Source organism: Melanostigma gelatinosum, assembly GCF_949748355.1.
Source record: "Melanostigma gelatinosum genome assembly, chromosome: 7".
NCBI lineage: Eukaryota > Metazoa > Chordata > Actinopteri > Perciformes > Zoarcidae > Melanostigma > Melanostigma gelatinosum.
In genome coordinates, this window is record NC_136640.1 from 10,897,871 (window position 1) to 10,924,323 (window position 26,453).

General features: G+C 41.4%; 1 protein-coding gene across 1 annotated transcript in view; it reads right to left on the bottom strand.

Moving 5' to 3' along the window:
• Positions 1-6,782: 6,782 nt before the first annotated feature.
• LOC306780197 (cGMP-inhibited 3',5'-cyclic phosphodiesterase 3A-like) overlaps positions 6,783-26,453 on the bottom strand; it is a gene marked incomplete at both ends in the record, with an annotated part of 37,542 nt that continues 17,871 nt past the window's right edge. Inside the window, 14 exons of the mRNA XM_079272456.1 lie at positions 6,783-7,099; positions 7,886-8,147; positions 9,225-9,386; positions 9,610-9,813; positions 10,059-10,258; positions 11,073-11,180; positions 11,798-11,909; positions 12,321-12,458; positions 12,660-12,856; positions 13,045-13,121; positions 13,217-13,460; positions 13,712-13,827; positions 13,968-14,113; positions 17,055-17,297. Of these exons, the coding sequence (XP_079128582.1) occupies positions 6,783-7,099; positions 7,886-8,147; positions 9,225-9,386; positions 9,610-9,813; positions 10,059-10,258; positions 11,073-11,180; positions 11,798-11,909; positions 12,321-12,458; positions 12,660-12,856; positions 13,045-13,121; positions 13,217-13,460; positions 13,712-13,827; positions 13,968-14,113; positions 17,055-17,297 (2,526 nt within the window). The remainder of the gene's footprint in view (positions 7,100-7,885; positions 8,148-9,224; positions 9,387-9,609; positions 9,814-10,058; positions 10,259-11,072; positions 11,181-11,797; positions 11,910-12,320; positions 12,459-12,659; positions 12,857-13,044; positions 13,122-13,216; positions 13,461-13,711; positions 13,828-13,967; positions 14,114-17,054; positions 17,298-26,453) is intronic.

Sequence of the window (26,453 nt, forward strand, 5' to 3'; positions counted from 1 at the left end):
AACGTGTTTTGTGAGGTCACAGTTACCTTTGACCATCAAAATCAAATCAGTTCATCCATGAGTGGACGTTTGTGCCAAATTTGAAAACATTCCCTCAAGGCGTTCCTGAACAACATAATGCCGAAGGCCACGGCTGTTTTTGTTTCAACAATTGCAACTTATATGAAGTCAAACTCATATGTTGCAGTGTCTAATTATAATTTACACTCTTTAATTTAGTTTGAAACATGTCGTAAAGTCGAACAGAAACTTTGAGAAATGGCTAAAGAACCAGACAAACACGTGTGCAGCATTTATAAATCGTATTATTCAACAATATTCACATTACAACATCAACACTGCTCTGCTAGTGACAGGTTCTAATAATCCCAATATATTGTATAGTTACTTTGTAATACATTATCGAGAGGCACTTCCAGCAAGTCTGGCAATGGAGGAGCTACAGTATTGTGTCTAAATTACAAAACAGTAAAAATAAATATTTTTCTAAAAGTTTTTTGTGATAATATACTTGAGAATCTGTACAGTATATATTTTTATACAAAGTCAAACAATATCTAGAAATAGTCATATTCCACTTAAACAAATACTGGTGAATCACACAATTTCCCCATCCTGTAGGTATTGCTACATGTGTTAAGTGCAAGATACTGGAGAGAAGAAAATAATTGAATCTGTGAAGTGCCTGCCATTGAAAATAAAAACATACCAGTCTTGATTTTCTTGCTTTCAAGGTATGAAAAGGTATTTGTTTTGGTTTCCCTTGTGACAGACAAGGAAAGCTGATGAATGTAGCATTCAAACAATGTAGACATACATACGTACATGTGAAAATGGTATGGCACAGGAGCATAGCCCCGCTTTTTAAACCAGTGAAACAACAAACAATAGGAAAAAAAGGAATGTTTTTGGTTTAAACCATCAAAAGAAACTACAAGGGCTTTAGTCAGAACAGTGCGTCAGTTGCACTGAAGTGCTACTGCTGCCTTTAATGACACGGCAGTGAAATTAACAACAGACAGCAAGGATAGCTCTGGTCTGTTATTGACTAAATGGTTATTATGTTGCTTTAATCTGCCCTGTCTTCACATGAGAACTGTTCAAAAATATATGCATGTCCAGACGTCCTCCCCATGTTTTGGATAAAACTGACAAATAAGAAGATGCAAAACAAATGCTCCTTTGAGGGCTCAGTTTGTGCAAGTCACAAAAAAAACCACAGAGTTTAGAAAGTTTCTTTGGTTTGCACAAGTTAATCCAGTGTAGCAATGTATGCACAAGCAATCCCCATCTTCTCATAGTCATTTCAAATAAACCACTGACATTGGCTTTTAGAAACTGATATGGTTTTGTTGTAGACCCTGTACGTTTGTTGTTTTCTGGCCCAGTTTTTACACAAAGATGAAGGACGCACCAATTTTGAGAGCCAGCAGGAAGTTGATATTACCAAGGACCAAAAGGAGGGGAGCCAAATGAAATTGAAGAGCAACACCCTCTGAAAGTCTTGTAGTTGCTGACCTCCAGTGGTTTAACTTTTCAACTTGCTGCAGTGATGTAGTCGTGCACTCGAGGGCGTGTCAGTACACAGTGGCATCACTGCTGGGTGTGGTTACAGGTTCAACAAAGACAATCCCATACCACTGATGCTGTGAGTGCTCGCAGTGAAACACTGCTTTTCAGACTGCCGATAAGTTACTTCAAACTGAGACCATGTTTTAGGCCCTTTTACTAAATCCCTTAAACTTGACATTACAAGTGACCATTTTGCAAACAATGCTGCTGTGTTTCAATTTGTCAACATTTGTTCAAATTTAGATTATTTGATCAACTGGTCCAACGAAGATCAAGTCTGCATTACTTTTTGCAAGTTGCATTGTTGTTCTAAAGTGATGCGGTGCAGACTTTTGAAATGAAACTGCCTAATCAAGCACATTAATTCAAACAAATGTTTACCGTTATGGACTGTGCTAAAGGACTTTACACTGTAGAGAAATAAACGAAAAACAATGGCTTGGGCCTGGGAACAAAACATTTAGAAAATCTAAATATGTTAAGTATACATTTGTGGCAAACACCGGCAAAAACACTGGTATGGTCCTCATTGCAAAAACAACCGGAACCTGTTCTTAGAAGGTTGAAGGAGACAACCAGTAGGCCACTCCCTTGTTTCCCATTTTAAAAAACCTAAATGGCTACACACAGCTTTGGATTATCAATGAAAAATATAGCAACCCCCAAATTCTACCACAGCTTTGATTAAGTCTCTTTAATGACTGCGCTGTAGTGAACACAGTAAGTGAGGCAGGGCTGAAATTCAGAGGTGGGAGGCGGCCATTGTGACGAACTGGAACCCTAGTGAGCTTTGAATTCTCTGATCACATGGAGTTCAAGCAAATAAAATGAAAGGAGTGAAAGGAAGTCTACGAATTCCCAAACATAGAGGTGGAGCATGGGATGATACAAGATGTAAGATATGAGGAAACAATTCATAGCAAGAGTTTGCACATTAGACTGCAAGTGAAGCATCGATATACTGTATGGTGCATCAGGTATTTACAGTGCAGGAGCACAAGCCCCTTCATGTGGGCTCATGTGCCTGTTTACAGGAGGCAGGATGCTTGCAGAGCTTTTTACAGTATTGGTTAGTTTTAGAATAACTGAAGATTGAAAACGATGTTGCTGTACAGCTTCAAAAAAATGCTCACGTAAAAGACCCCAGTCGATGCCTCACATGACCCACAGACGTGTCGATCAGTCGAGTATCAGCTGGTGTTTCCAGATCATTTCTACTGCTACAGGTAGACTTATAGTGACAAGCCAATGCAAGGCTATTGGAAGACATTTTGTCCAGGTGGGGACTTGGATAAATCCAACTGCATCTTGCTGCATAAGCTACAAATACACTGCTGCACTTTGTGTTGGCAGGTCATTCAGGTGCCAAGCAACATTATAGACTTTCTTTTTGTCCGAGGTTCCCGTCAAATTCACTTCAACACTGGAGGTACAATTGTCTTTTAATAAATTCACTTACAGTTTGTAAAATCTTTTAGACCACAAATAAAGCCAGAAATCTTGGCGTAGTCATGGATTCAGACTTAAATCAATCAAAAATTGAAATACTTGTGTCGCAGCAGGATTGAGAAAAACATCTCCATTCGTTTATCTTCGGTATAGGCTCTCTCTAAAAGTTGATCAAACAGCTGCAGCTGGTTCAGAACCCCCGAGTCCTCATTAAGACCACAAGAGACCGGTACAGCTGTCAGATCTTTGCACTGGGTTCCTGTCCGTCAAATAATTTACGGCACTTTAAAATACTACTGTTGGTTTGTAAAGCACTGACTGGTTTAGGGTCAAAATCTATTTCTGATCTGCTGCTTTGTCTCAGATCATCTGGGACAGGTCTGCTTACTGTCGCCAAAGTCAAAACTAAATACGAAGAAGCAGCTTTTTCTGCATCACATATCTGGAACAAACTCTTGTTTGAAAACCAGAAAACCAGTTTTCCAACTATTTCTTCTTATAAATCAGGGCATAAGAATTGTCTGTTAGCCACTTTAATTCTATTTCACAATTTAATTCCTATTTAAATGTTTTTTTTATATTGCCTTGTGTCTCTTTTCTTAATGTCTTACGTGAAGCACTTTGAATTGCCTTATTGAAAGGTGCTAACTTGCCTTTCCTCTCAACTACACAAACAATAAGCTCAGGCTTTGGTTAGCACAGGCTTTCTCGTTCATAGCAGTAAAAACAAGCTCAACCACTGCACCCTTTTGTAAGTACAGCGAATAAGCAGTCAATGGCATTATGTTGCACAGTTTAGCCCATCTTTGCACAATGGACGTTTTGATAACAGTGCAATGGATACAGCTGTGGATTTAGACAGTATTAACGTTAGCTTAACTCTAATTGAGTTAACAAATTGGGTCACAGTAGGGCAAGTTTAGCCAGCAACAACTTCGTGTCTGCAAACAAGTCTGTTAAATTGATTGCTTTGTCGGTTTTTATCGAGTGTATTTGAAGAATGCCGAATGGACTGATTGCATTGCAAGTATATCGTATCCTTGGCGGATGTTTGTATTTCTATCTTATGCTGTGGTTGCCGTTTCAATTTTCAAAGTTTTTTTTCTCCGTTTCATCTTCTCAGGTAGTGTGATCAGTTATTAGCCTTCACCCAGCAACTCACCAGCCACCAGCAACTTGCATGGCTTCAAATTGTCCGTTTGCTATTTTGTTTCTGAATGTTTACGGAGACGTAAGAAATACCAATACTTCCTGGCATTTCGCCTCGTCTCCTGAGCACCTCAGCTGATCGTTAAGGGATTTACAACTGCAATGTTGCAAATAACCTACGTGCTAGAGCTGAAACTAAATGTACAGATCAATGCTACTTAAAAGCTTCCGACAACTAGTGCCACTGCAGATATAACCACACACTCCCTATAAACTGCTCTAAAAAAAAATCTGTCAAAATCCAAGAAAGTCTTTCAATTGAATTAAAAAGCGCCCCTATTCACGCTGCAATCTTGAAACAAAGTACCTGCTACAGATCAGTAAGTGAAGACACAAAGTATTCTTAAATCTCTGGATCTGAATCCCCAGAGTTCCCGGTTGCTTTTCCAACATCAGATCAAATCGCATCGCATATCCCTGTAACACATTTCGCAGACTTGTAGATGTATATATCATCACATGATTTTGAATCCGACCGAACTGGCTCATCTTCAAAGAGTTACACCTCGAGGAATTTACTGAAATGTGAAAAAGATCTAAGACCCCCCCCCCTGACCCTTCATAAGCAGCTACAAGTCAAGCTAAAAGACTTCTCCCTCTCCTCCTTCCTCTTTCATTACTACGTCTCATTACTGTGGCTGTTCTCCGTGTTCACACTTCCATCACCACCAATCTGAATCTGAGGACATCACAGGAGAGCACAGACACAACGTGTTAACCCACAGGCTTCGTCATGAGTAAGGACTACAAAACGAAAAAAAAAGGTCTGCTGACCTATGATCAGATTTCAATGGAGCTTTCTCTTCCGCGATTGCACTTTGGCTTCTTTAAAAAGAAACCACGCAAAATGCAGACGTCATCTTCAATGACAGCTTGCGTCAAAAGCACATTTCTCTCCTTATCTGCAAGTACAATTTGTGCATCTCTCATTCTGGCTTTTATATTCGCTGTCTTTGATTTCCTCAGTGTAGGAAAAGAAAACCCTGATTACAGACAACAGCAATTGAGATTACAACAAATGAATGCTTCGGATCTGATGGAGACCTGCAGATCGTTTCTTGAGAGTACACAGCACCCCCCTGGATGGCAGTAGGCTCCCCAGGGTAGCGGTTTCTTTTATGCCTTATTGATGTAAATCCTCTTGGGTGATTTGGAGGTGTGAGTCAGCTCTGGCCTGGGCCACTATGGCTTACGGGATTACGTTACTTTCTGAAACATTTGACCGACATACCAGACTGTAAGTTATATTGCAAAGAAGGAAGAATTCTTGTCGTTACTGTGAAAGTAAGAACGCACACGTTGGGAAGTGGCATAAAATGTGGACACAAATTCTATTTTCTTAGAAAAACATTCCATATTATTAGCAGTGTTGAGTCTTGTAAGGTCGTTTTAAACATGATTAACAGTGTGATCTGCTGTGTTGGGCGCATAGTATAATTAGTGGAATGATGGGAGGCTGACACTGAGAGCAGACAAAATGAATTGTAATATACAGTATAATGTGATCAATAATCTTGTTTCTCTTGTGGTTCCTTTGTGATCCGTAAAGGAAACTGCATGTCTCAGTAGACATGTAAATAAATAAGTGAATTAATAGCGCCGCAAACAGCAGAGATAGAAAATCTTGAAGCAGTGGCAAGCAAAAGGAGAAGGAAACTGCAAGTCCTCTTTTTGTTTCATTTTCTCTACGGGTTTCTGCCTTCCTGAGTTATGTGGCCTGGAAATGTGTAGGTGTGCTGGACTGACTTTGAGTAACAAAAGACAGGGAGAAAACATGCGGACCAACATTGTTTTACATCAAGAAACACTTGTTTTGTATGTTTTTCCTTGAGCGAGAATAAAGCTTTTAGAGCAACAGGGTTCTTTGTTCAACTTCCTATCGATCATGAGTACGAAATGTGTTTCTACAGTCGCTGCATGTGTACAGTATATGTGTCTGTGGAGCTTGTGAGGGTTTATGCTTGGATACACAATCGACTACAACTGGCCCTTTTTTCCGCCTCCTTCTGAAATCCACACGGCTGAGCCTCAGCGGACACAGCTTTTTCCCTGGCTTTCATCCCATTGTCTTAAAGGAGAAAGGACTTGTCACACATCCTCAACCAGCTGGGGGCTCTACAGTGTGCTGATAACACAGGAAAAAAAAAAAGGGGGGGGGGGGTAGGGTGACAGTGTATTACTCACTGGTGGAGTGAATCTGTGAATCAGCGTGGTTGGCCTGTAGTGCAGGATGGGCAGCCTGGGTAAGGGCAGGGCAGCAGATCCAGACTAAAACAAATACGATAGCAAAAACAAGTACAGTCCCAATCATTCTCTTTTTTCTTTTTCTTCTTCTGCTACTACTCTGCTGCCTGCTGACTCTTCTCATCAGATGAACTGGGCATGCATCATCCCTGTCCTCCCAGTTTTTGTTCGGCACGTATTACCCAAAAAATCTGCTACAGTGTTGTGTCGACGTGATGTGCTGGCTACCATATCAAGAGTTTAGTTCGGAAAGAAACAAACATTTTTAGACAACGCTCAGATCCCTGGTTAGAAGAGGAGTTCAAAGTTCACTCTGGATCCTCCTCTTTTTCCCCTGAGGTCTCTGATTGCGGAAGGATTTCTTCTTCCTCTATAACCGGCGCCTCTTCCCTTTCATCAAGGCCGCCAATCAACTCCTCCTCTTTGCTTGCTTGCTCCTCCTCTTCCTCATGAATGGCTGTGATTGGATCGGTGGGGCTGCCGATGCAGTTCGGGTCCCCCCTCTCAGCCTCTTCCTTGGCCTCTGCAGCAATGACTCTTTTCCACATTTCATGGTTTTCCAGAATATGCTGTGTTATCTGGCAAAACACTTTCCCCCTGCTCACCTTTTTGGTTTCTCTTTGCTCTGTCAGACACAAATCAACAGTTAGACAAAATCCTGGGAAAAAATGGCCATGATGTTGCTTTCTTGCCAAGAGTTAGATGAACAGATTGTGTACACTCTGATGTCTGCACTATAAATATAAATATGAAGCTACAGCCAGGAGTCTGTTAACAGCTTATCATTAAGAGTGCAAACGAGGTGAATCAGCTTGATTGACTGTCCAACGTTTGGAAAATTAGCAATCAACAATTCGATCTCGTTAGTCTAATTCATGCAAAAACCTAAATGTTCCGATCGTTACCTGGCAACCTCACATTGACAACAAGACTGCAAGAAGTTTTTGTTTCTTACAGATTGAAGAAAAATAATTGATTCATTTTTATTGTTGACTTTTCTTGTTAACCCTTGAACAGGTTTAGGTTTGCTGTTTCCCTCGGTTTCCTGTCTTTATGCTAAGCTAAGCTAAGCTAACCGTCTCCTGGCTTTAGCATCATATTATCACAGAAAGATATGAGTCGTATCAATCTTTGAATCCAAATCTCAGGAAGAAAGCAAATAAGTGTATTCCCCAAAATGTAAAATTATAAATTTCATTCAAATGGGTCATTCAGTATGTTAGCTATATCACAACCATTGCCAGTTTCATAGCTAGAATCTCTGTTGGCATTATTTCCAAGTATATACACAGCGGCTCAAGTGGTACAATCGGCATTCGATAAATGTAAATAATTTCTATTTTAAATAAATGACAGGGACAGATCTGTGAGATATTTTCTGCAACATTGATGATTAAAGAGGTTGTCATACGGGAGGTATCGGAACTTGTTGATGTGTCCTCATCTGCCACATCCTCCTCTTCTGTATCATGTCCCTCCTCCGTGTCTTCTGGCTCCGTCTCTGCCTCAGGTGGGTCAACCCAGCGTCCCGGCATAAGAGCAGCAGAGTCATAGGACGAGCACAGAGGTCCCACTATGTGAGTGATGAACGACTCCTGTAGTTTAGCGAGCTGCGGAGCGGAGCGGTCCATGAACGGGCTGATGGGAAGGCCCAGGTTTGCTTCTTCGTCACCCTGGAAGGGGTTAAAACATGGCAAATATGTGAGAAGCACGGAAATGATAAACTGTCAATGTGCTGGAAAACGGTACAAACAACATTTTTCTCTACTGCCCTATATTTTTATAGTTCCAAGACGAAAAAAGCTATAGACTTGAAGTTAATCCTGTAGTCTTTTCAATCAAATGAACATCACTTCTTATCAATTCATAATATTTGAATTCAAACTTTGCAAACCGTCTTCAAATAGAATAAAGTAGAGAATAAAGCAGAGAAAACAGGAGTTTTTCCAACTGCAGACCTAATAAATGCAACATTTGGTACAATTACTAGTCAGGGGGGAGAGAGAGAGGGAATTGTTTATCATAACCAGAAATTGCTAATACTTTGAATGTTAAAGTGGTGCAGGCGCCCGTCTGCAGTAGTCTCTAACAAAATCATCATAATGCAATCCAGCAGGCAAGTCTTCTGACTGTTGTATTTCTGTTCAAAGGGAACATCCAGTCGCACACATAAAGCACTTGCTGAGGGGTCCCCCGAGCAAATAAGTAAATCACTATCATCTGCAGAGGCGCTGTTATGCAGTTGACCCTGACCTCGCTGTGGCGGATGTGAGCAAAAAGATGAATTGCCTCTTGGGAGAAATGGAACATGACAATTACATCTCTATCCCTATGAGCATGTTCATACATTTACGGAATCTGATGACAGTTTGTGGGTTGTTGGTCACTGTCGATCAAATCTGATCAAACCAGTCATGATTTAGCAGATACACATACCGTAAGATGCTTTTTTCCAGCCACAACGCTAGTATTGTTTTCAGCTGGTGAGTCTGTGTGTGTGTCATCAAGGCAAGATGTGGTCCTAGAGACACGATTTTTCTTAAGGGGGGCCAAGCACACGCTCCGAACAGCCTTATTCTTGGCTAGTGCTCGTTGCTTTCATTGGTTGCCCCCTGGCAGCCCTAAAAGCAGCAGTACTCGGAGCCAAGCTCGGAGTCCCCTTACGGCCACGCCTCGAATGGACAACGCACTAGTCTGTCTAAATGCTAATAACTTGAAAGTAAGATTTTGAGGGAGATTTATAAGCATACTTGTTCGTAGAACTCGTTGACAATCCCCTCTGTCCACTGCAGGTGCAGCTCCTTGCACTTCAGCGGCCCGTTAACATCAGCCAGCTTGATGCACATCTGGCACACCAGCAATCGGTCGTTTTCGTTGGTCCAATCAATACCAGTCACCCCTTCATCACCCACCTGCAGATGTGCACAGGAAGGTTTGTGTAAAAAAGAAACACACAGCTGTGGATTGTCTAGAATTCACCACTGATTGGTTGTCAGCTTTACTTCCGGACTAAAAGGACTTTTTTGTTCCAGGAACAGAACAAATTGACAAACAGGAGCTGAGAACAGACAATCACTGCAGATAGATAAAGGATGCTACATTTTTAGTTTTACATCTTATTACAGAAATCTTTACCTTTGCATTAAACTCTGCCAGGAAGTCAAAGTGCTTTTTGAGGTCGGTGGCCAGAATGGCTTCAATGACTAAGAAGCGGAAGCGCTTGAACTCCACATGTTCGAGGTTAGCTAGGAAGTTATACTCAGGTCGAGACATGAAGAGGTTCCACGCTGAAGCTGCATGGTGATTTTCCAAGACTGAACGATCATTGTACAGAAGAGCCTACAATGGAAGGACAGAGGAGAAAATTAAAGGAATATACAGGCTTGGAATTTAAGATGTAAGCTGCTATGTGTTTCACCAAAGGAGTTTTGGTGTTGGTTGTGAATTGCTGTCTTGTAGAGGTTGAGCTTATTGGTCTTTTGGTTGTTTTGGTTGGTACATACACTGCAAAATACAAATACTCTTCTTCACATCATCTAAACTGAGCTCTTATTGTGACGATGTATGCTGCTGCACTCATTTACCTGTGGTGCACTAGTAGCTACTAGAAAGGCGTTGGTTCTTCCAGGATGGTCATAATCGTGCATGGCGGCAGCTACATACAGGGCCATGAGCTCCAGGCCAGGGATCAGGCGAGCCAGGGAGCCATAGCCGTCCTCCAGCACAGAGTTCATCTTGGACACAAGGAAGCCTGTGGCACCAGCATTAATGCCATTCTCTGAGTCTACTGGCGACAAACAAAACACAGCACACTCCCCAGTCACTGATGGTGCACTTTGCGCAAATACTGCCACCTCATTGGCTGCTGTACAACCTTGTTCTGTTGGACTTATTCAGGGAAAATAACTTTCAGCATGTTGACTCATTACATCTACATTATCCCTCAACGGGATGTTGTTGACTATAAAATGAGTCAAGTGACGAAACAATATCATGCCACAACAGGTGAGAATAATACAAATAAATAGGAGGTATGCCATCACACTATACTAGTGACTTTGTAAATGAACACAAACATGAGAACAATTCAACTTTTTTGTTAGTTTTTAAAGCTTCTTCTGTGAATGTGTGTGAATATGACTTCTGTATTACATGTTTTATTGGGACATAAGAGTTAACGAGCCTCCCCACTCAATTACAGTATCACAAAAAGGGGCAGAGAAAACGCACAAATTCGATTGGATTTCTTTTTCTTTTTATCTAATTCTTTTTGGGGGCACTTTATGACTTTATCAGATGATCAGAGAGGGATGACAAAATCAGGGACATTGTAATTCATGTTCAGCATCTTAATTCCTGAACCACAGCGGTGAACTGCGAGTGGATTTGTTTGATATTGACAGAGAACTAATACATCCTTGATTGACATCACTCCAGTCAATGAAAATGTCGCTCCTAAAGTCTAAGAGTGGAACATTCTTGCAGGTAGGTATAAGGGGACTGGACTAGGACTGCAGATGGAAATTAGCTAGTAGCTAAATCTGGTCGAAAGCGTAGTTTTTTCTTTTTCTTAACCTGTATGTATCAAACATCCTCACCAGTGTGTATCCCATTCTCAGTCAGCAGGGTGGGTAGGCCTGGTACAGGCTGAGTGGTGAGGTACCAAACAGCATGTAGCACGTCAGTGGCATGGATGCGGTTGTGATCTGCGGAAAGTAAGATAAAATGCTTATTCACACCAGCGGAGGGCAGTAAGACCTTTGTATTCAAATCCCAGCTACAGCGGTAATAAACTCTTTTTTTGTATGTTATTTTTTTAAATTGTGAAGTGTAACACTATCAAACTGGAAAAAATTAAAAGAAACAACTAAAGCCCCTTCCAGACAAGGAATATAACATTGCTGAAGCCTTCTGCCTTTTAAAATAGATCTATTTTATGGGAAAGTTTCATGTCGAATGTTTAAATATGAGTTCACACAAAATGGACAACAGAGACAATGCTCCTATGTTATTTGGAATGGCTCAGGACTAGGCAATAGATGCTAATGGCAGTAAATGTATAGGAGAAAAGGCTGTTTACTTGGTATCTCATCTGTCTGAGGGAGAGCAAACCAGACATTTTTACAAAATGTAGAATGTCCCCCTGAAACTGTTAATAAGTATAAAACTGAATACAACTACAGTATAAAAAAAGTCAGAAAGTGGGCCTGGTGTTTTATTACTATGACAATGCAATGCATCCCCCTTGTGGCAGATAAAGGTAATGCTGCGGTATCAATACTTTACTTGAAGAATTTGATAAAAGTGGAGATCTTCTACTCACAAGGAATGACCCTGTATCCGTTCTCCAAAGCATGGAAGTAGTTCATGAACTCCTGTACAGGAATTCTGAAGGTCTCAAATAGACCTGCGTCCTCAAAGAGCTTATAGGAAACCTGGGATATAACATGAGGAGAACACACTGCGAGTCATATATCGAATCTTTGTAGAGGTTCAGATGTAAAGCTGGGTCTGGTCACTTCCCGTTTCACAGCACACCTTTTCTTACAGACAGGTCTAATATCTGCTAACACAAAATTGTTTCTGGAACTGATGACATCTTGGCGAACACTGCATGTGTGATTTTTGCTTTCACTTGCTGGCGTTGTTGTGGCTGCAGGCGTGAAATGCAAATCCAGTCTTTCCATCGCCTGCACAGCTGACATCACTACCACATTAAGCTTCTCATTACATACATGTGAACGTTTCCATCAATATGAGATAATTTTGATAGAAGCGGTATTGATGTGTTTTCATTACATAAATGCCACATGGGTTTCAACATTTCCTCACTAATTAGTGTTTACCTGACTGAGGATGCAGCCTGTCTTGCCATGAGTCTTCTCCACAAGACTGAAAATGGGAAAGTTCCAGTTGTTGAGTTGACTCATCAGAGGCTCCAGCGCTGGCAATGCTGAAGGCTCTGCGGCCAAGGTGGGTTTGTCCTATCAGGTAGGAGGAGAGGTCAGAAAGATACTTGCAAGTACAGTAAAATAACTTCTATGTTACCACAGTTACATTATTAGACTGCACCGCTGCTTGGTTTTCTAGCATTTTGCAAAAGCATTTTCAAAAAGATATGATTTTGAAGCACATTAAAGGACATAAAAGATAACAGATTTTTTTGTTCCTCTCTGATTGCCTACCTCTGGTGATGGCAGGAGTGGGTGAAGAACGATGCCCTCTGCCAGATACTCCCTGCAACCTTCCCTTGGTTCAGGCAGCTTCTTGCCTCCCTCTCCCTCCTCTTCATTCTGTGCAAAGTCACTGCTGTCACTGTGGTTGGTCTCATAGGTGCTGTCGTAGGTGCTGTCATAATCCGAAGAAGCTACGGCACGCTCATCTGGGGAGACATTACATTGTTAGACGTGCTATTTAATGTAACCATGTGACGGCTAAACAAAGATACAATGAGGGCAGTTAAGATGGAGGAATAGTCTATATTTATCAACCAGGTTAGATTCTGGAAGCATTTTCTTGTACATCACACTCATAGGCTGCTATCATAAGCTGTAGTTGTTACCCGTTTACCTGGATGGGGTATTCTGTCCCCTTTGTCGACAGATTCTACCCTGTGGTTTAGTCGATTGTTGAACGGCCTGCCACAGCTGATGGAAAGAGAGCAGAGAAACATCAACCCATTTAGACCTCATCAAAGTGTAACAGGAGAATCAATCCAGTGTGCGATGGCATGTTATGTTACCTGCCGCAGAGTGATGGAGGCCGCCAGTAAGGGGTGGTGGAGCTCGGGGCGCTCTGACTGTGAGTCAAGGCTCTGTGGTGGCTCTTGTGGGCCACAGAGCCAGGGGTTCTCTCCGTCAGGAGCCCAGACAGCTCAGGAAGCTGCTCTGAACATGTTTTGATGGTGGGGCTTGAGACAGGCGTGCCCTGGTTGGGAGGAGATGGGCACGGAGAGCCCAGAGGTGATACGTTGGAGGGGGGGAAACCTGAGAAAGAGAGCGTTTCAGTGTTTGTGTGATTTGCTCTTGATACTAGGATTCATCTATCTTTGAACCATGTGCAGTGAATCGTCAAGCTGAGAAGAATTTTCGTAAAAATGTTTTCCAATTTAAAACTAGTGTAAACAAGGATGTCTTTTACCCATGTAACATACTCAACGTACTCAACTTGTCTCAGTGTGTTAGCGCACCCACACACACACCCACACACACACACCCACACACACACACACACACACCTGGTCTTCCCAGTGGTTTGCTGTAGAGGTGGTTGGAGGTGACAGAGGCAGCACAGGAGGCAGACATGGAGCGACTCTTTGAGATGGTCATCATCACCGAGTTGTTCCACGATTCACTGATTTAATGTAAGAAAACCAGCACTGTTACAGTTAAAAAAATACTGTTGTCCGGTTGATTGTAGTGCGTGAGTGAGTGAGTGAGTGAGTGAGTGAGTGAGTGAGTGAGTGAGTGAGTGAGTGAGTGCGTGAGAATCACCTGTCTGTGGTGTGTTTGATGCTGGCTGAGCGGTCTCGGCGTACAGGGCCCGGCTCTAAGGTAGGCAGCCCTGTAGCTGAGGTGGTCGTGGTCCAAGTTGACGAGATTCTCCTCAGCAAGCCTGGGGGCAGACTCCGTCTTATACGCTGCAATAAAGATAAACAAACACACGTTTGCAACCAGAAGCTACTAATATTTGCACCTTTTTGGAAACTGCAAAGATATGGCCTTGTCTGTGTGTTTGTATGAAAAGTATATGTTGTGATACATGTATGTGGAACTAATGTTGAACATTTATTTGAGTACATTTTGAGTAAATTTCTTACTTGCTGTCTTTTCACATCTGCTCCAATTTCTTCATATACATCAGGATTTCTTGTAATGATTAGAACTCTTGATAATCCTCCACTTGTTTATAATTCACAAAAATCTCAATGTCGTGTCACAGTAGGATGATTTGCAACAGTTTCATAGTATTTATAAAGCAAATACTGTTAATGTAACACAATTATTATATGCAATATATACTGCAATGGTGTAATTATACATCATTTTTTCCAAAATAATTAAAGTCTGACCTTATCTCATCTTCTACACAAGAATGTTTTGAGAAGGTTGACAAAGAGTAACATTTACTCTCTGACCATAAACAAGCCCAAAATGCCCTAACAGTCACACAGTGTGCACAGCAAGAGACTAATTAGAACATCAGGAAAAGAAAGGCAGATACAGTAGCTCACAAATATTGCTCTACTGAGTACGTAAAGTGACCTCTCAGCCTCAGGAACATGTTTTAACCGATAAACGGAGCTTTATTGTGCGACAGAAACGTAAAGACATCAAACTAGAAGGATGCCATATTTGTTCTTCCAGTCCATTCCTGCTTTTTAAAAGTCTGTAAAAGACTGAATGGTAAGTAGAAAAGATATCCAATTTCTCTCTCACACACTCACACACACACACACCCAGGACTATAGAGGGCAGCAGAGGATTTAACTTCTTCTACTGAAGGAAAGCATGTCCATCCCTCTTGGTATGTTCACTTCTTAGGCAAATAAACACACACACACACACACACACACGACCGCATAGTGCTCTGTGGTAAACCGCCCTCCTGTAGTTAAGAAAAGCTAATCAAAGCCATCAATTACTATGTCAAAGAAAGACTTGTTGTTTAATTACTGTGAACACCATGTCTGCTTTTGCCATTGCGAATTGTATAACTGTGAGGGAATAAAGCTTTAAGTGCAGATCTGAAACATCTGCTCTGCATTATCATGCAATAATGTAGCTGACAATCAGAAGACGTGATGTTGGCCGTGATGGATTGTTGCGTGTCATCTTGTATGTTTTTACATGAAGCCTCTTTATTTTCGTACTGCAGTAAAAATAAATATAAATCACTGTGGTACGCTTGGGGAAATGTGTGGCTGTAATAAGAGATGTTTTAAAGACAAATCTGTGCACCAGAAGTGTGGGTACATTCGTAGGAGATGCAATAAACTTGACAGATAGCCAGAACTGTTGGAGTTAAATGAGGTGAAAGCCAAATAGTTCCCTGTATTTAATAAGAAATGAAACTGTGTGTTGCTGCCCCGTTAACCTACGTCAAAAGGAGAGAAACAAATGCACCTCAGTCGTCAACAATTCTGAAATTTCTGTCCTCCAGAGCGACACAACAGGGCAGCACGAGTAAGCTGAATCACCAACTTCAACCATCGCTTTATGCAGACTCACAAATCTCCAATGAGCTCAAACGAGACAGTATCTCATTGAGTTTCACTACATGGGTCGAGCATTTGAGTGCAACCAGGCAGTTTTAAAGCTGCTTGTCACGTTCCTGGTGGGCTATCCTGCATTGCATCACACGCTTTATTTCGTTCCCTCGCCTCCTTAAGTGAACGCACACATTTTGAAGCACTGGCCTTGTAAAACATTAAAAAGCCCTCTGGAAGCCTGTGCGTCATTGTTAGCACACTACGCCAGCAGTGACGGAGGAAATGGAGGCGATGACTGCAGGAAGAGCTACACCAGACCATCCGCACAAGTGTTTATTGATGTTCTGCAGCGTACGACAAAACGTAACTCTGATACAACCGTGTCTGTTTCTATGAACACACGTCTGGTAATACATCTAGCTTCACCAATTCAGAGAAATTTTTGTTTGTAATATTTTATGATGGTGAACATTATTTTAGTCTGAAGGGGAACGATTTTACACGTCAAGGTCTGTTTATAATTCATTGGGAGTACTGCTACATATGGAACAACGGTTGCCTTTTGTGGCTCTGGGAGGAGCTGCATGAAATCTGATCAAGGGTTTGAACACAAGAGTCCGGGGGTGTTGAGTTAAAAAGATATGAGCATACCAGACCTCTGCAGCTCCCTCCTCATTTCTGCTCTAGCTGCTACGACCATAACAGCCCCGAATTTTCAACGGAACTGTCGGCGGTTGAGATGCATTACACACGTAATGTAGGCGCAAGGTATTGACAAGGAAGGAGATTGCGTAAAATAAAAAAAGAGATATCTCTGGTTGTGCTGCATTGATTTTTATATTTTTCTTGTCAAATGTGAGTCTCACCATGTCCTTGAGGTGCAATACTAAATCCGTGGAGTCCTCTTTTCAAATGAAGTGATATCTAATTGTGATGAATTGTCTGCAGCTCAACCAAAAAACGATTTCTACTTCTCAGAAAATACAGTAAGGGCTTGGGGAGGTAAGGGCACATTTGTTGTTGCACAAGAAGATAAAAGCTAAAATAATTTCTTGTTTTTTTCTGATCTTTTTATTCATATTGTGACGCCTCAGATTTCTTTGGGGATCATTTGGGAGGTCCTGACCCTCAGGTTGGAAAATGAATCAGCAACAGACCAGCGATGTGATTGAGCACAATTACAGTAATTCCTACAATCAGTCTTCAGTCATTCTGGGTGGCCATTCAATACTTCTTATTAGCTGGTGAGTAAACTTCCAATTCAAATCCTTATATCATTGGAATTTGAAATTGGGGTTCAGCCATTGCAAATGATCTCAAACACCTAACCAAAGACACAGAAATGAAAAAAACCACATTCAACATTTACCTTTGGAATGGCCAGTCTCTCTGCTTTATCTGGCCCCTCCTCAGAGTCAGAGCAGGTGTGAGTGTGTGCAGGGATGTGAAGCCGGTGGAGCGGCTGGAGGCTGATCTGGGTGCTGAGGAGGTTGCTGACGGCCTTCAGAGAGCTGCAGGTGTTAGGGGGCAGCGAGGGGTCTGCCAGCAGGTCTGAGATCAGACCGTGGGCCTCGCCCATCACCGCGATGTCCACTACCACGCTAGTGCTCGACTGGAGAAGCGAGGAAGAGATAGAGAATGAGATAGTCATTCTTTGTTCATCTTCCCTAGTGTAATGCAATGACGATGCGGTGAACACACGTCACACCACACTGACGCACACAGCGTCTTTATCTGCATACCTGAGCGAGAACGGGGATGTGTTTGTGTGTGTGCTGTAGATGGCACATGCACTGTGTGTGTGTGTGTGTGTATGTGTGAGCATCTGTCTTTATCATAAATTAAACATGTTATGGTCCCAGAAGGAACACACAATGACATCTTGTCTATTGCTTGGTCGTGTGATGTGAAAGTCTTAAAATGTGATAGAAAATAAAGCTAGTAGCATGATGGCTTCATGTGGTGTAGAGGTTAGTGACAGTGTTAAACATATCATAGCCATGAAAACATAATTAATAGACATCCTAACACACATATTGACTGATAAGCCCAAAGGTTCATCTATATCAAAGGTCAACCGTGTTAGGTTTCTGTAATGGATTCCACCATTAATGTCACAATTTGCTCATCAGCTCCTCTTTAGCTTCTAATCAGTTTTCAGACACTGTGAAACGCATGTATCCACACACACGCATGTATATACACGTGTACAGTATATTTAAGTGCTTGCAAGCAACATTTAGCATTTGTAATTAGCAAAGTTAATCCATATGAATGCGGCAAAAGCTAAAGAACGCATTCAAAAGAAGTAGTCGATTCTGTAGACTTTGGATGGAACTCACACATCTTGCAAAAATGCAATCATGGAAAACATGTTTGATAGTCTAAGGATGATTTTTTTAACAGTCTAAAATGTTAAAATCAGTAATACTGACTGGACTCATGTTGATGTGTCAGTTGTCAGCAATTACTTAAATTGTGTTTTTAAGATGTATTACAACACATTGCAACCTATTTTCATCAACTTGCACTGATGTTTTTTAAGTCACAAAGGGACACAATTCAAAAAACGGATGAACTACACAACTAGTTCTTTAAGGTGCGTCGATAGTTAACCCTAAACCAGTCCCCAAACAAAACAAAAATACTTCTTTGACACCATAAACAGAAATTGATTTACAAAAAAATGTTTTCTTTTCACATTTCTGCTGCAACGTCTGTGGAACAATTAAAGGAAAACGCACCATTTGGTAACATAGAAGAGGACTGTGCACTGCAGAAAGAGATGGAGTTGAGTGAACTTTGTAAGAGTCAGCTGAGCTGTGTCTCCCCACTGAACCCTGGATGAACTGTGTAATAAAACAATGCTGTCAAACTCGTGGCTGATCACACAGTTGCTCTGTTTACTTTACATTCTTCTGAGACATTTTTTCAAAGCGGAGTTTCTCCCACTTATGCCTGTGATGCTGTGATGCCTGTGATTACTACAGTGATGAGCAACATCTTTCTTCAGCCGGACACTAGCGGTGGATATTGATTGTTGATACAAGTGATGAAACAATACCCAAGTCTTTGATATCTTACATTAAGACATATTAAGACATTTTTCTTTTTTATTAAAAGACAGAAATATACATCTCACAAGATAAATATTGTCCCAAGACAAGCAACAGTATGAGAACAGTACAAAAATCAGGTTCCTCTGCCTCTTTTTAATGCTCCTAATGGAATTTGCAAGATTCCACTGCGCCAGAAGAAAAACAACCAATGAGAGCGAAGGAGTCTCTTACAAAGTGACACAAAGTTATTCTTATTAAAGTTGCCAAAAGTAGCTTTAAACCAGGAACTATCTGATCAAAAAATATGTAAACAAGATTACAAAACACATTCGATGCCAGTTTTCAGTACTTGGCAGTTTTCCTCAGCGCTACAGACACATTTTAGTTGGTTCAATATCCAGCCATATCTAACAACCATGTGTTCATGCCTCAAGTCCGCTTGTATTTGGATAATATAGATGTAACTGTCTCTACATTGACAGCTTGAGGAAAGCAAATCGCAAACAAAAATAAAATGCTGTAAATGTAAAATGAAAAAGTTTTGAAATGGAAATGATCGGAAAGCTCACGGAACAATGGCAGGGTGGGTTTAAAAGAGAGTCCAATCCTGCTCTCCTCCTGCATCCTTCTCTCCCCCACTGTGCCAACACATGAAGCAAATAAGCTCACGTGATCACTCCATCCATAAGCCTTCACGCTCCCATCTGCCTCCCCAGGCTTCTAGGCTTGGCGACTAGCAGCAACCTCTGCTTTTTGGCTCTCTGCTTGTATCTGTGCCCTTTTTACTTTTTATGTCTCACTTAACTCACGCTATCACTTTGCTGTACGTACGGTATATCTGTCTCTGCAATTACTCTCAGGTAAAAAAAGAAAGTGCAGGTGGAGTAAAGGGGAAAACATAAAATGTAACCACCCCTCTGTTTTAAAACACAGCGACAGATGACTCTCATAATGTGCTTCCTTAAACAGATTGCATTAGCTCTTCAAACATGTCGCAGCTCAGAGCTGTGATGTGATGAGTAAATGCATCAAGCACCTAGGAAGATAGTTTCCAGGAAGAGCGCGTGTCTGTATGTGCGAGTGTGCATGTGTCACCTCAACCTGAACAAAACCCATTAGACCACTCCAGAGCTTTATGACATCCTGCTATTGTGACATTTACCGATTACTAACTGACAGTAATGGTCTCGGTTCAGCTAATGTCAGGGAGCGAGTGAGATAGAGGGAGCATGACTGTGTGTCTGTGTGTGTGTGTGTGTGTGTGTGTGTTTAGGACACTTTAATCTGTTAGATTTCTGATATTTGAGCATTTAACAAAGAACAAGCCTACGGCATATGTGTACATTTGCAAGCTCATTCAGTGCAACATGCATCAGCATTTGAGCTGATGTAGTGTTCCAGAGCACCGTTCTGGTAGAGACACAGTGGAGAGGCAAGGCGAGGAAGAAGGCTATCGATTCCTCCCAGCATAAAGGCCCACAGGAGACAGCAGGCGGAGCGGCGGTCAATGAGTATATCAACAGTGGGAACAGATGAGTGTTGACACACACACACACACACACACGCACACACACACACACGCAGGCATGCGTGTACCAGAATTGGTTTTCAGAGTAATACAGTGCATGCTGTGCACAGAAAGATGGGTCATAATCCCTCAATAAATGCAGTGCACTGTAACAGAAGACAATATTAAACACTGGTATATGATGATGAACACAGATAAACAAGCTGGCAAGAATAGAACCACTGATTTGGATCTCTAGTCAAAGCCACATGACATCATCAATGTTGAAAGGTAAACAAACATTCATTCAGAGAGAGCTTGTGCATTTAGATGGATACATACAAAATGTGAGCCTTAACAGTTTGTAAACATTACAGAACGACCATAATGTTGAGTCAATATATGCCCGACATCTAAATAAACAGCTTTATAGCAGTTATTGCAGGACTATTTAATCAAGAAACTTGAATAAGGAAGTCCGCACATGCACAAAAAACAGATAACGCGACTGGAAGACAACTCACGTATTTAATATTCGGTTTTGATTCCAGTCAACACGCCTGAACCACGCACACTATTGTATTATTCCCTTTGTCTTTGTTATTTTCATGGTGACGTACACTATCACTCCCGTTCTCTCTACCTTTTGCAATTATTATCCTCCAGTTTCCTAGATCCCCTCTTCCTTTTTCTCATATCTGCCTTTTCCCCCTTTCTCACTATTTCAGTTTTCCCTCTCTACCCCCAGCCCTGTCTGAGAAACAGTTAGGAGATACGTCGGCAGATCAGGCATTAAGGCAGATGGTGAGAGCAGAGACAGAGCGATAAAGAGCGACAGAGAGAGAGCGAGAGAGCGAGAGAGAGAGAGCTGAGTCCACGGGCAGGCCATGGCCAGTCAAGTGAAAAAGAGAACAGCTCACTCGAGCAGGCCAGCTGAGCTCCTCCACAGACATATCTACAACAACTGTAAATACAGCACCACAGTGGGGAGCTTCGCATTGTTTCTGCACTACTACACCAGCCGTACAGAAAAAAAATGAAATAAGGAGAAAGCTTTCACACCTCTCGCTGCTTTAATATTAATGCTGAAGCAGTAGTAGCCAAACAAAACATGCCAGAGGCCAAGTTCACGTTCTGGAAACCGGAGGATGATTGCAGAATTGCAAACAGCGTCTCGCAGTAGCAAGGCTATGAATCATTAACAAACATTGATTTGGTAACAATGATGTGGTAAGTATGTGTTTTGGACGGAGTACAGACTAAGGTGCGTTTTCTGAGCTGGTCAAGATGTATGAACGCCAGACACTACCATTTGTTCGTCAATTTGCAATGAATCTACCCGTCTCTCATCTTCACGATGTGCAGAGGTGGTGCTAACGCAAAATCAATCGACATCGATGGAATTGCTCTTCAAGTTTGAGTTGAAGATAGTGAAACTATGCAAACCCTTGTGTTAGTGTGAGGTAACGCATATCTATAAACACATCCACTACGATGACATGCTGCTCAACAAATAGAACAAGAGTGGCACTGCATCTCTCAACAGTGGCTTGACTCTCCTGCCTACGAACACCAGTCTCTCACATGCGTAGCTGACCTAAAAACTCAGGATGCTTAATTTAGACATTGCTTCAAGTTGTCCTATTTAAACAATCTCATCATCACTGATTAAATGGCTCTCCTTTTCCTGCACACACACACACACACACACACACACACACACACACACACACACAAAGCGCATACACATGTACATAGAGCACATACACCCAGACTAAAGGGGAGAAACTCCAGTTAAGCCAATACTGCACCTGTTTGGGAGGGTGTCTATTGTCCTGATGGCGTCCCATGAGACTTGCTGAGTGCCTTCTCTGCATCCTTTGCATTTGGTTTAAACACAACTGCTCAATCCTGATCTTGCTATCTAGATTCCTATAGATACGATAAAGAAGCTTTACGCTCTCTTTGTTTCCTTAAACCCTAATTCAAATGTCACAGTCGTAAGAATCTCAATCCAAAGCAAGTGACATTTCAATAATGTTGTCCACGAACACTTCCTCGCCCTCTCCTCTTCTCTGCTGCTTCATGCACCTCCCTCTGTCCTCTCACCCGCCCCTGCCTCTGCATCTGCCAATTGCAAATGTTCACTGGTGGTTCAGGGATGAGAGCACCTGCAGTACACTGAAATCAGTTGTATTGAAAATACCTGGTTGCTCGGCTACATCGGGACAAAGATCAAAGTGACTCGACTACGGACCATAAAATTGTCGTTTGGGGCTCAGTTGGCCACAGTTATACTACGCCCACGACTTGTCAAGTGTTTCCTGTCATAGCAGATGATGCATGACAACCGAGCAGCAAGTAATGTGCATTATCAGAGGAGGGCTTTCTGCATCAGGAAACTGAGGTATTGATTCATTAAAAGTCTATTAAGATGGTAGGTTTGTTGTTGAAAACTGGAGACGCATGTCCAGTATGAGAGAAGATTATGGATGATTCAAATATGAAATCTAAACCAATGTAATACAGAGGTGGAGAGTATAATATAAAGTCAGTTTGCAATTGTTTCGAGCCTCGTGCGAAAAGTCAAACCAGCAAAATGGTGAAAACTAGTCACTGATGTCACTTTTTTCCCCAAAATGTCTATGAATGAACTTGTATTTTAATGATTTTCTTTCTTAACCAAGTATCTGTATTTACCTTGCTTTGCATGCTTATGACAATTAAAAAAATGTATCCTGGCCCAATTAGCGGAGAGGGAGATGTGTGACCAGTTCAACGAGCAGCATCTCTTTTCAGCATTTAAAACAACCTGTTTTTACACTTTAAAGAACGGGGTAAACTTCATTTTGAATCCCAGAAAGTTTGTGTTTCTTTCATTACAACACGGCTAGGTCAGTGGAATTAGACTAATATTAGTAGAGATGTGACAAAAGTGCAAAAAACAGTACAGTACACAACTTTACATACAATTACAATTTAGTAAATTTACAATTTACTGTATGGCCTATTTATCAACTGCACAACTTTTGGGAAGAAACTCTAGTTAAGATATTCTGTCCTGCTTCTGCCAGAGGGGAGACGCTGAAAAAGATCCCGTGAAGATGCACTTCTTGTTTTCTTTTACTTCGACATGAGTTGCTTTGACAAACTCTGTCAAAGCAATGAACAAAAAACTAAATATCATCACAGTAATTTTTCTTCATTATGTTTTTTTGTCTCCTTGTTGAGCGTCAACGGTTTTACTTTTCTTTTGTCAAAATTCAGTCCATCTTGTACCTGGGTGGTTTTGGTCTTATTGTTAAGCTAACACTAAGCCAAGCTAAGCTAATGTGATACATTGAGCAATATGTTGATATTGACATTGAATCAACTGACTCCCAGTTATGTGAACGTGTTGTAGCGCTGCTGATACAATTGAAGAACATCCGACTTTGCTGCTTTACATTTCAGCAGCTTTTAGTTTATTATTTGAGTGAGCTGGCTCAATTGGACACAAACACCAAACCAAAACAATGGTGCTTTGTAAAAAAAACCTTGGCCAGCTACGAGTAAAAAATTTGATTTCACTGATAGAAAGAGCCATAGAGACAAAACAATGTGATGTGAAGAATGTCAAACATTAAGTTGGCCAAAAAGAGACAGATATTTCCTGCATTAGTACATAAACCAAATCATGGCAACAAGGCCATGGCCATGAAGATGATTCCAAGAGGATGACAACGTTGTTCTGTTTTTTCTTGGTGCGCAAGAAGTAAGCCGTTTGCTAGTCTTACATAGCCAGACCTTTCTCCAAAGTGCTGTGTCAGCGCTAAAGAAAGGTCTGGCTACACACATTATAATTCCAGCATAGTCTCACTCCCTGGGCAGTGACCTGCGGGGACTTGATAAGGATGCAAAAGGCTCCCTTTAGCGCCTGTATGATACGTGCCAGGCTTTCAGCTCATTCCAACGCAAACCAAGGTAACGTTGAAGACTGAAATAAGATCATCTCAAGCTGCTTTAAAAATGCCATATAATGAAATACTTAACACCTGTTTGAGAAAACAAAGTTACTTCATTACTAAACTTAATTACTTTACTAAAAGAGTTATTCGTACAGATTGGACAGGCAAATCAACTGACGAAAGTAGATGGATATACTGACCTAAACCTTAAAAAGACTCACAAATGAATCAAAATGAGTTGCTTAAAAATGTCATGCAGTAACGAGTCAAGTTCTATTCGATTCCACAAAGCTTGGAAAGGTTATGCCAAACACACGCACACACCATTCCTCCGCTTTCCCTCAGGGCTGCACTGACCTGAGATCTGCTCAGAGCTCTCTTGAAGTCCCATTCTGGCTGGCACATAATCTGGAGCTAGAAGCATACAAACAGAAGCTACTTTCAGAGACCTGTCCACTCTGTGACACAGTACAGCACCACTGTATCTACGCACATAACTTCCCTCCTTTACTTCCTCCTCCCGCCATCCCTCTCTCCGTCAAGCCATCTAAAAATAAAAAAGAGCAGGCGCTGCTGATGAAGAAAAAAAAAGAGAACACATCACTCTTAATGCCGGAGGGCTGATCTACATACGGCTCCCCACCACCCTCTAGTTGTCCCCTCACTGCAATGATTTTCCATTTTTGTTCAATAAGAGGAAACTGTAATTCAATTTCACAGTCAGACAATGAGTTTCCGAGTGGCTTTTCCTAAATACGACATCTTTGAAGTGTTTGGGCGGCACCTTTAACAGAGTTAACCATTCCCTCCCGTTTCTAGTAATTGTGCATAGTTAGATTAAAACATACTCATCCCAGACCAACCTCTGCACTGCACCCAGAATACAAGAGGGGTAATATAAAGCCGCAATAGACAACTAGTGACCCAATATGACAGCAAGATGTAACTGCAGAGGTTCATATGGAAGCATCTCAGTTAGGATGCTGTGTTGCATCCCCCACTGCGTGAACTATAAATGAGTGTTGTTGTTGTTTTTGCATTCCAAAATGTTGTCCAATGGAGTTTCACACTGCACTGAATTAAATTATTTGCATCCCTTGCTTTACAGGGCCTGTCACCACCACTAAGAACAAAGGTTGACACAATCATCACCGGCATGCAACCTTGTTAAAGTTCTGTTGCTATAGATTTAAAATAATAAATTCATAAAACAAAATAACAAGGTCAATGCAACTATTGCAGTTGTGTAATATTTAATGTATACACGATTAAAAGACAATGTTATAGTTCTCTTGTATTTTGTCATTTCAGCTGGACATGAAATAAAGACGACCCTTTTCATTCAAACACAACAAGCACTGTTAAATATTCAAACAAACATGACGTCTTTATGACATTCATGTCATTCATTAAGAGCATAACATTGTATTTACTTTAGCTTTGGCTTTACTGTGTCTTCCATTTCATTGAATAAGGTCAATGTGCAGAATGTTTCTTGTGCAAAAAGAAATTGGTCATTTCAATGATAGATGTTGCTGAATTTCTGATAATAATGATCATTTTAATAACTGGTCCCATGACAAACTGTAGTGTGCATGCCTGTGTGTGTGTCTTTTGAACTGCCCTAGCTGTCATAGTCTGTTGGCTTATGTATAAAATGGCATAAAGTGAGATGACCTGACAGTGCAACTGTCATCCACTGGGGATGACTTTGCATTTTGAATGGCAGATGAGATAATCTGCCTAATACAGTGGATTCATGTTTTATGTGAGCCCCACAGGGTGGGAGGGAGGTTGTTTGCACTGTAATGCTGAATCACACTGAACTCCATCATCATATATAATAATCATACCTCATTTCAGAATACTGTGTGTGCCGTTCCTTTTTGGTGATAATGTTTAAGAGTACGGCTATTTAACAAGGTGCCATATTAAAGTAATGAGGCAGTTACAGCGCTGCATCATGGCAGAAATCAGACTTGAGAAAACCACATGAGCCCCTTTTTCTGTCTCTCACAAACTGCACACACATTTCAGCTTCCATCATTTACCCAGGCTCTTAAACCCTCCTCTGTGCTCTGCTGTTCCTTAAAGGCCTCCGTTACGGCTCAAATACACTTCGCATGTCAAGTCTATAAGAGTCTGGGAAATCACAGAGGCCTAATGCACTTCTGAGCCACATAATCTGTGACAGCTCCATCATTCAGTCTTAAGTAGACTGCTTCTAATTGCACTCATGCAAATTAATGCATAGT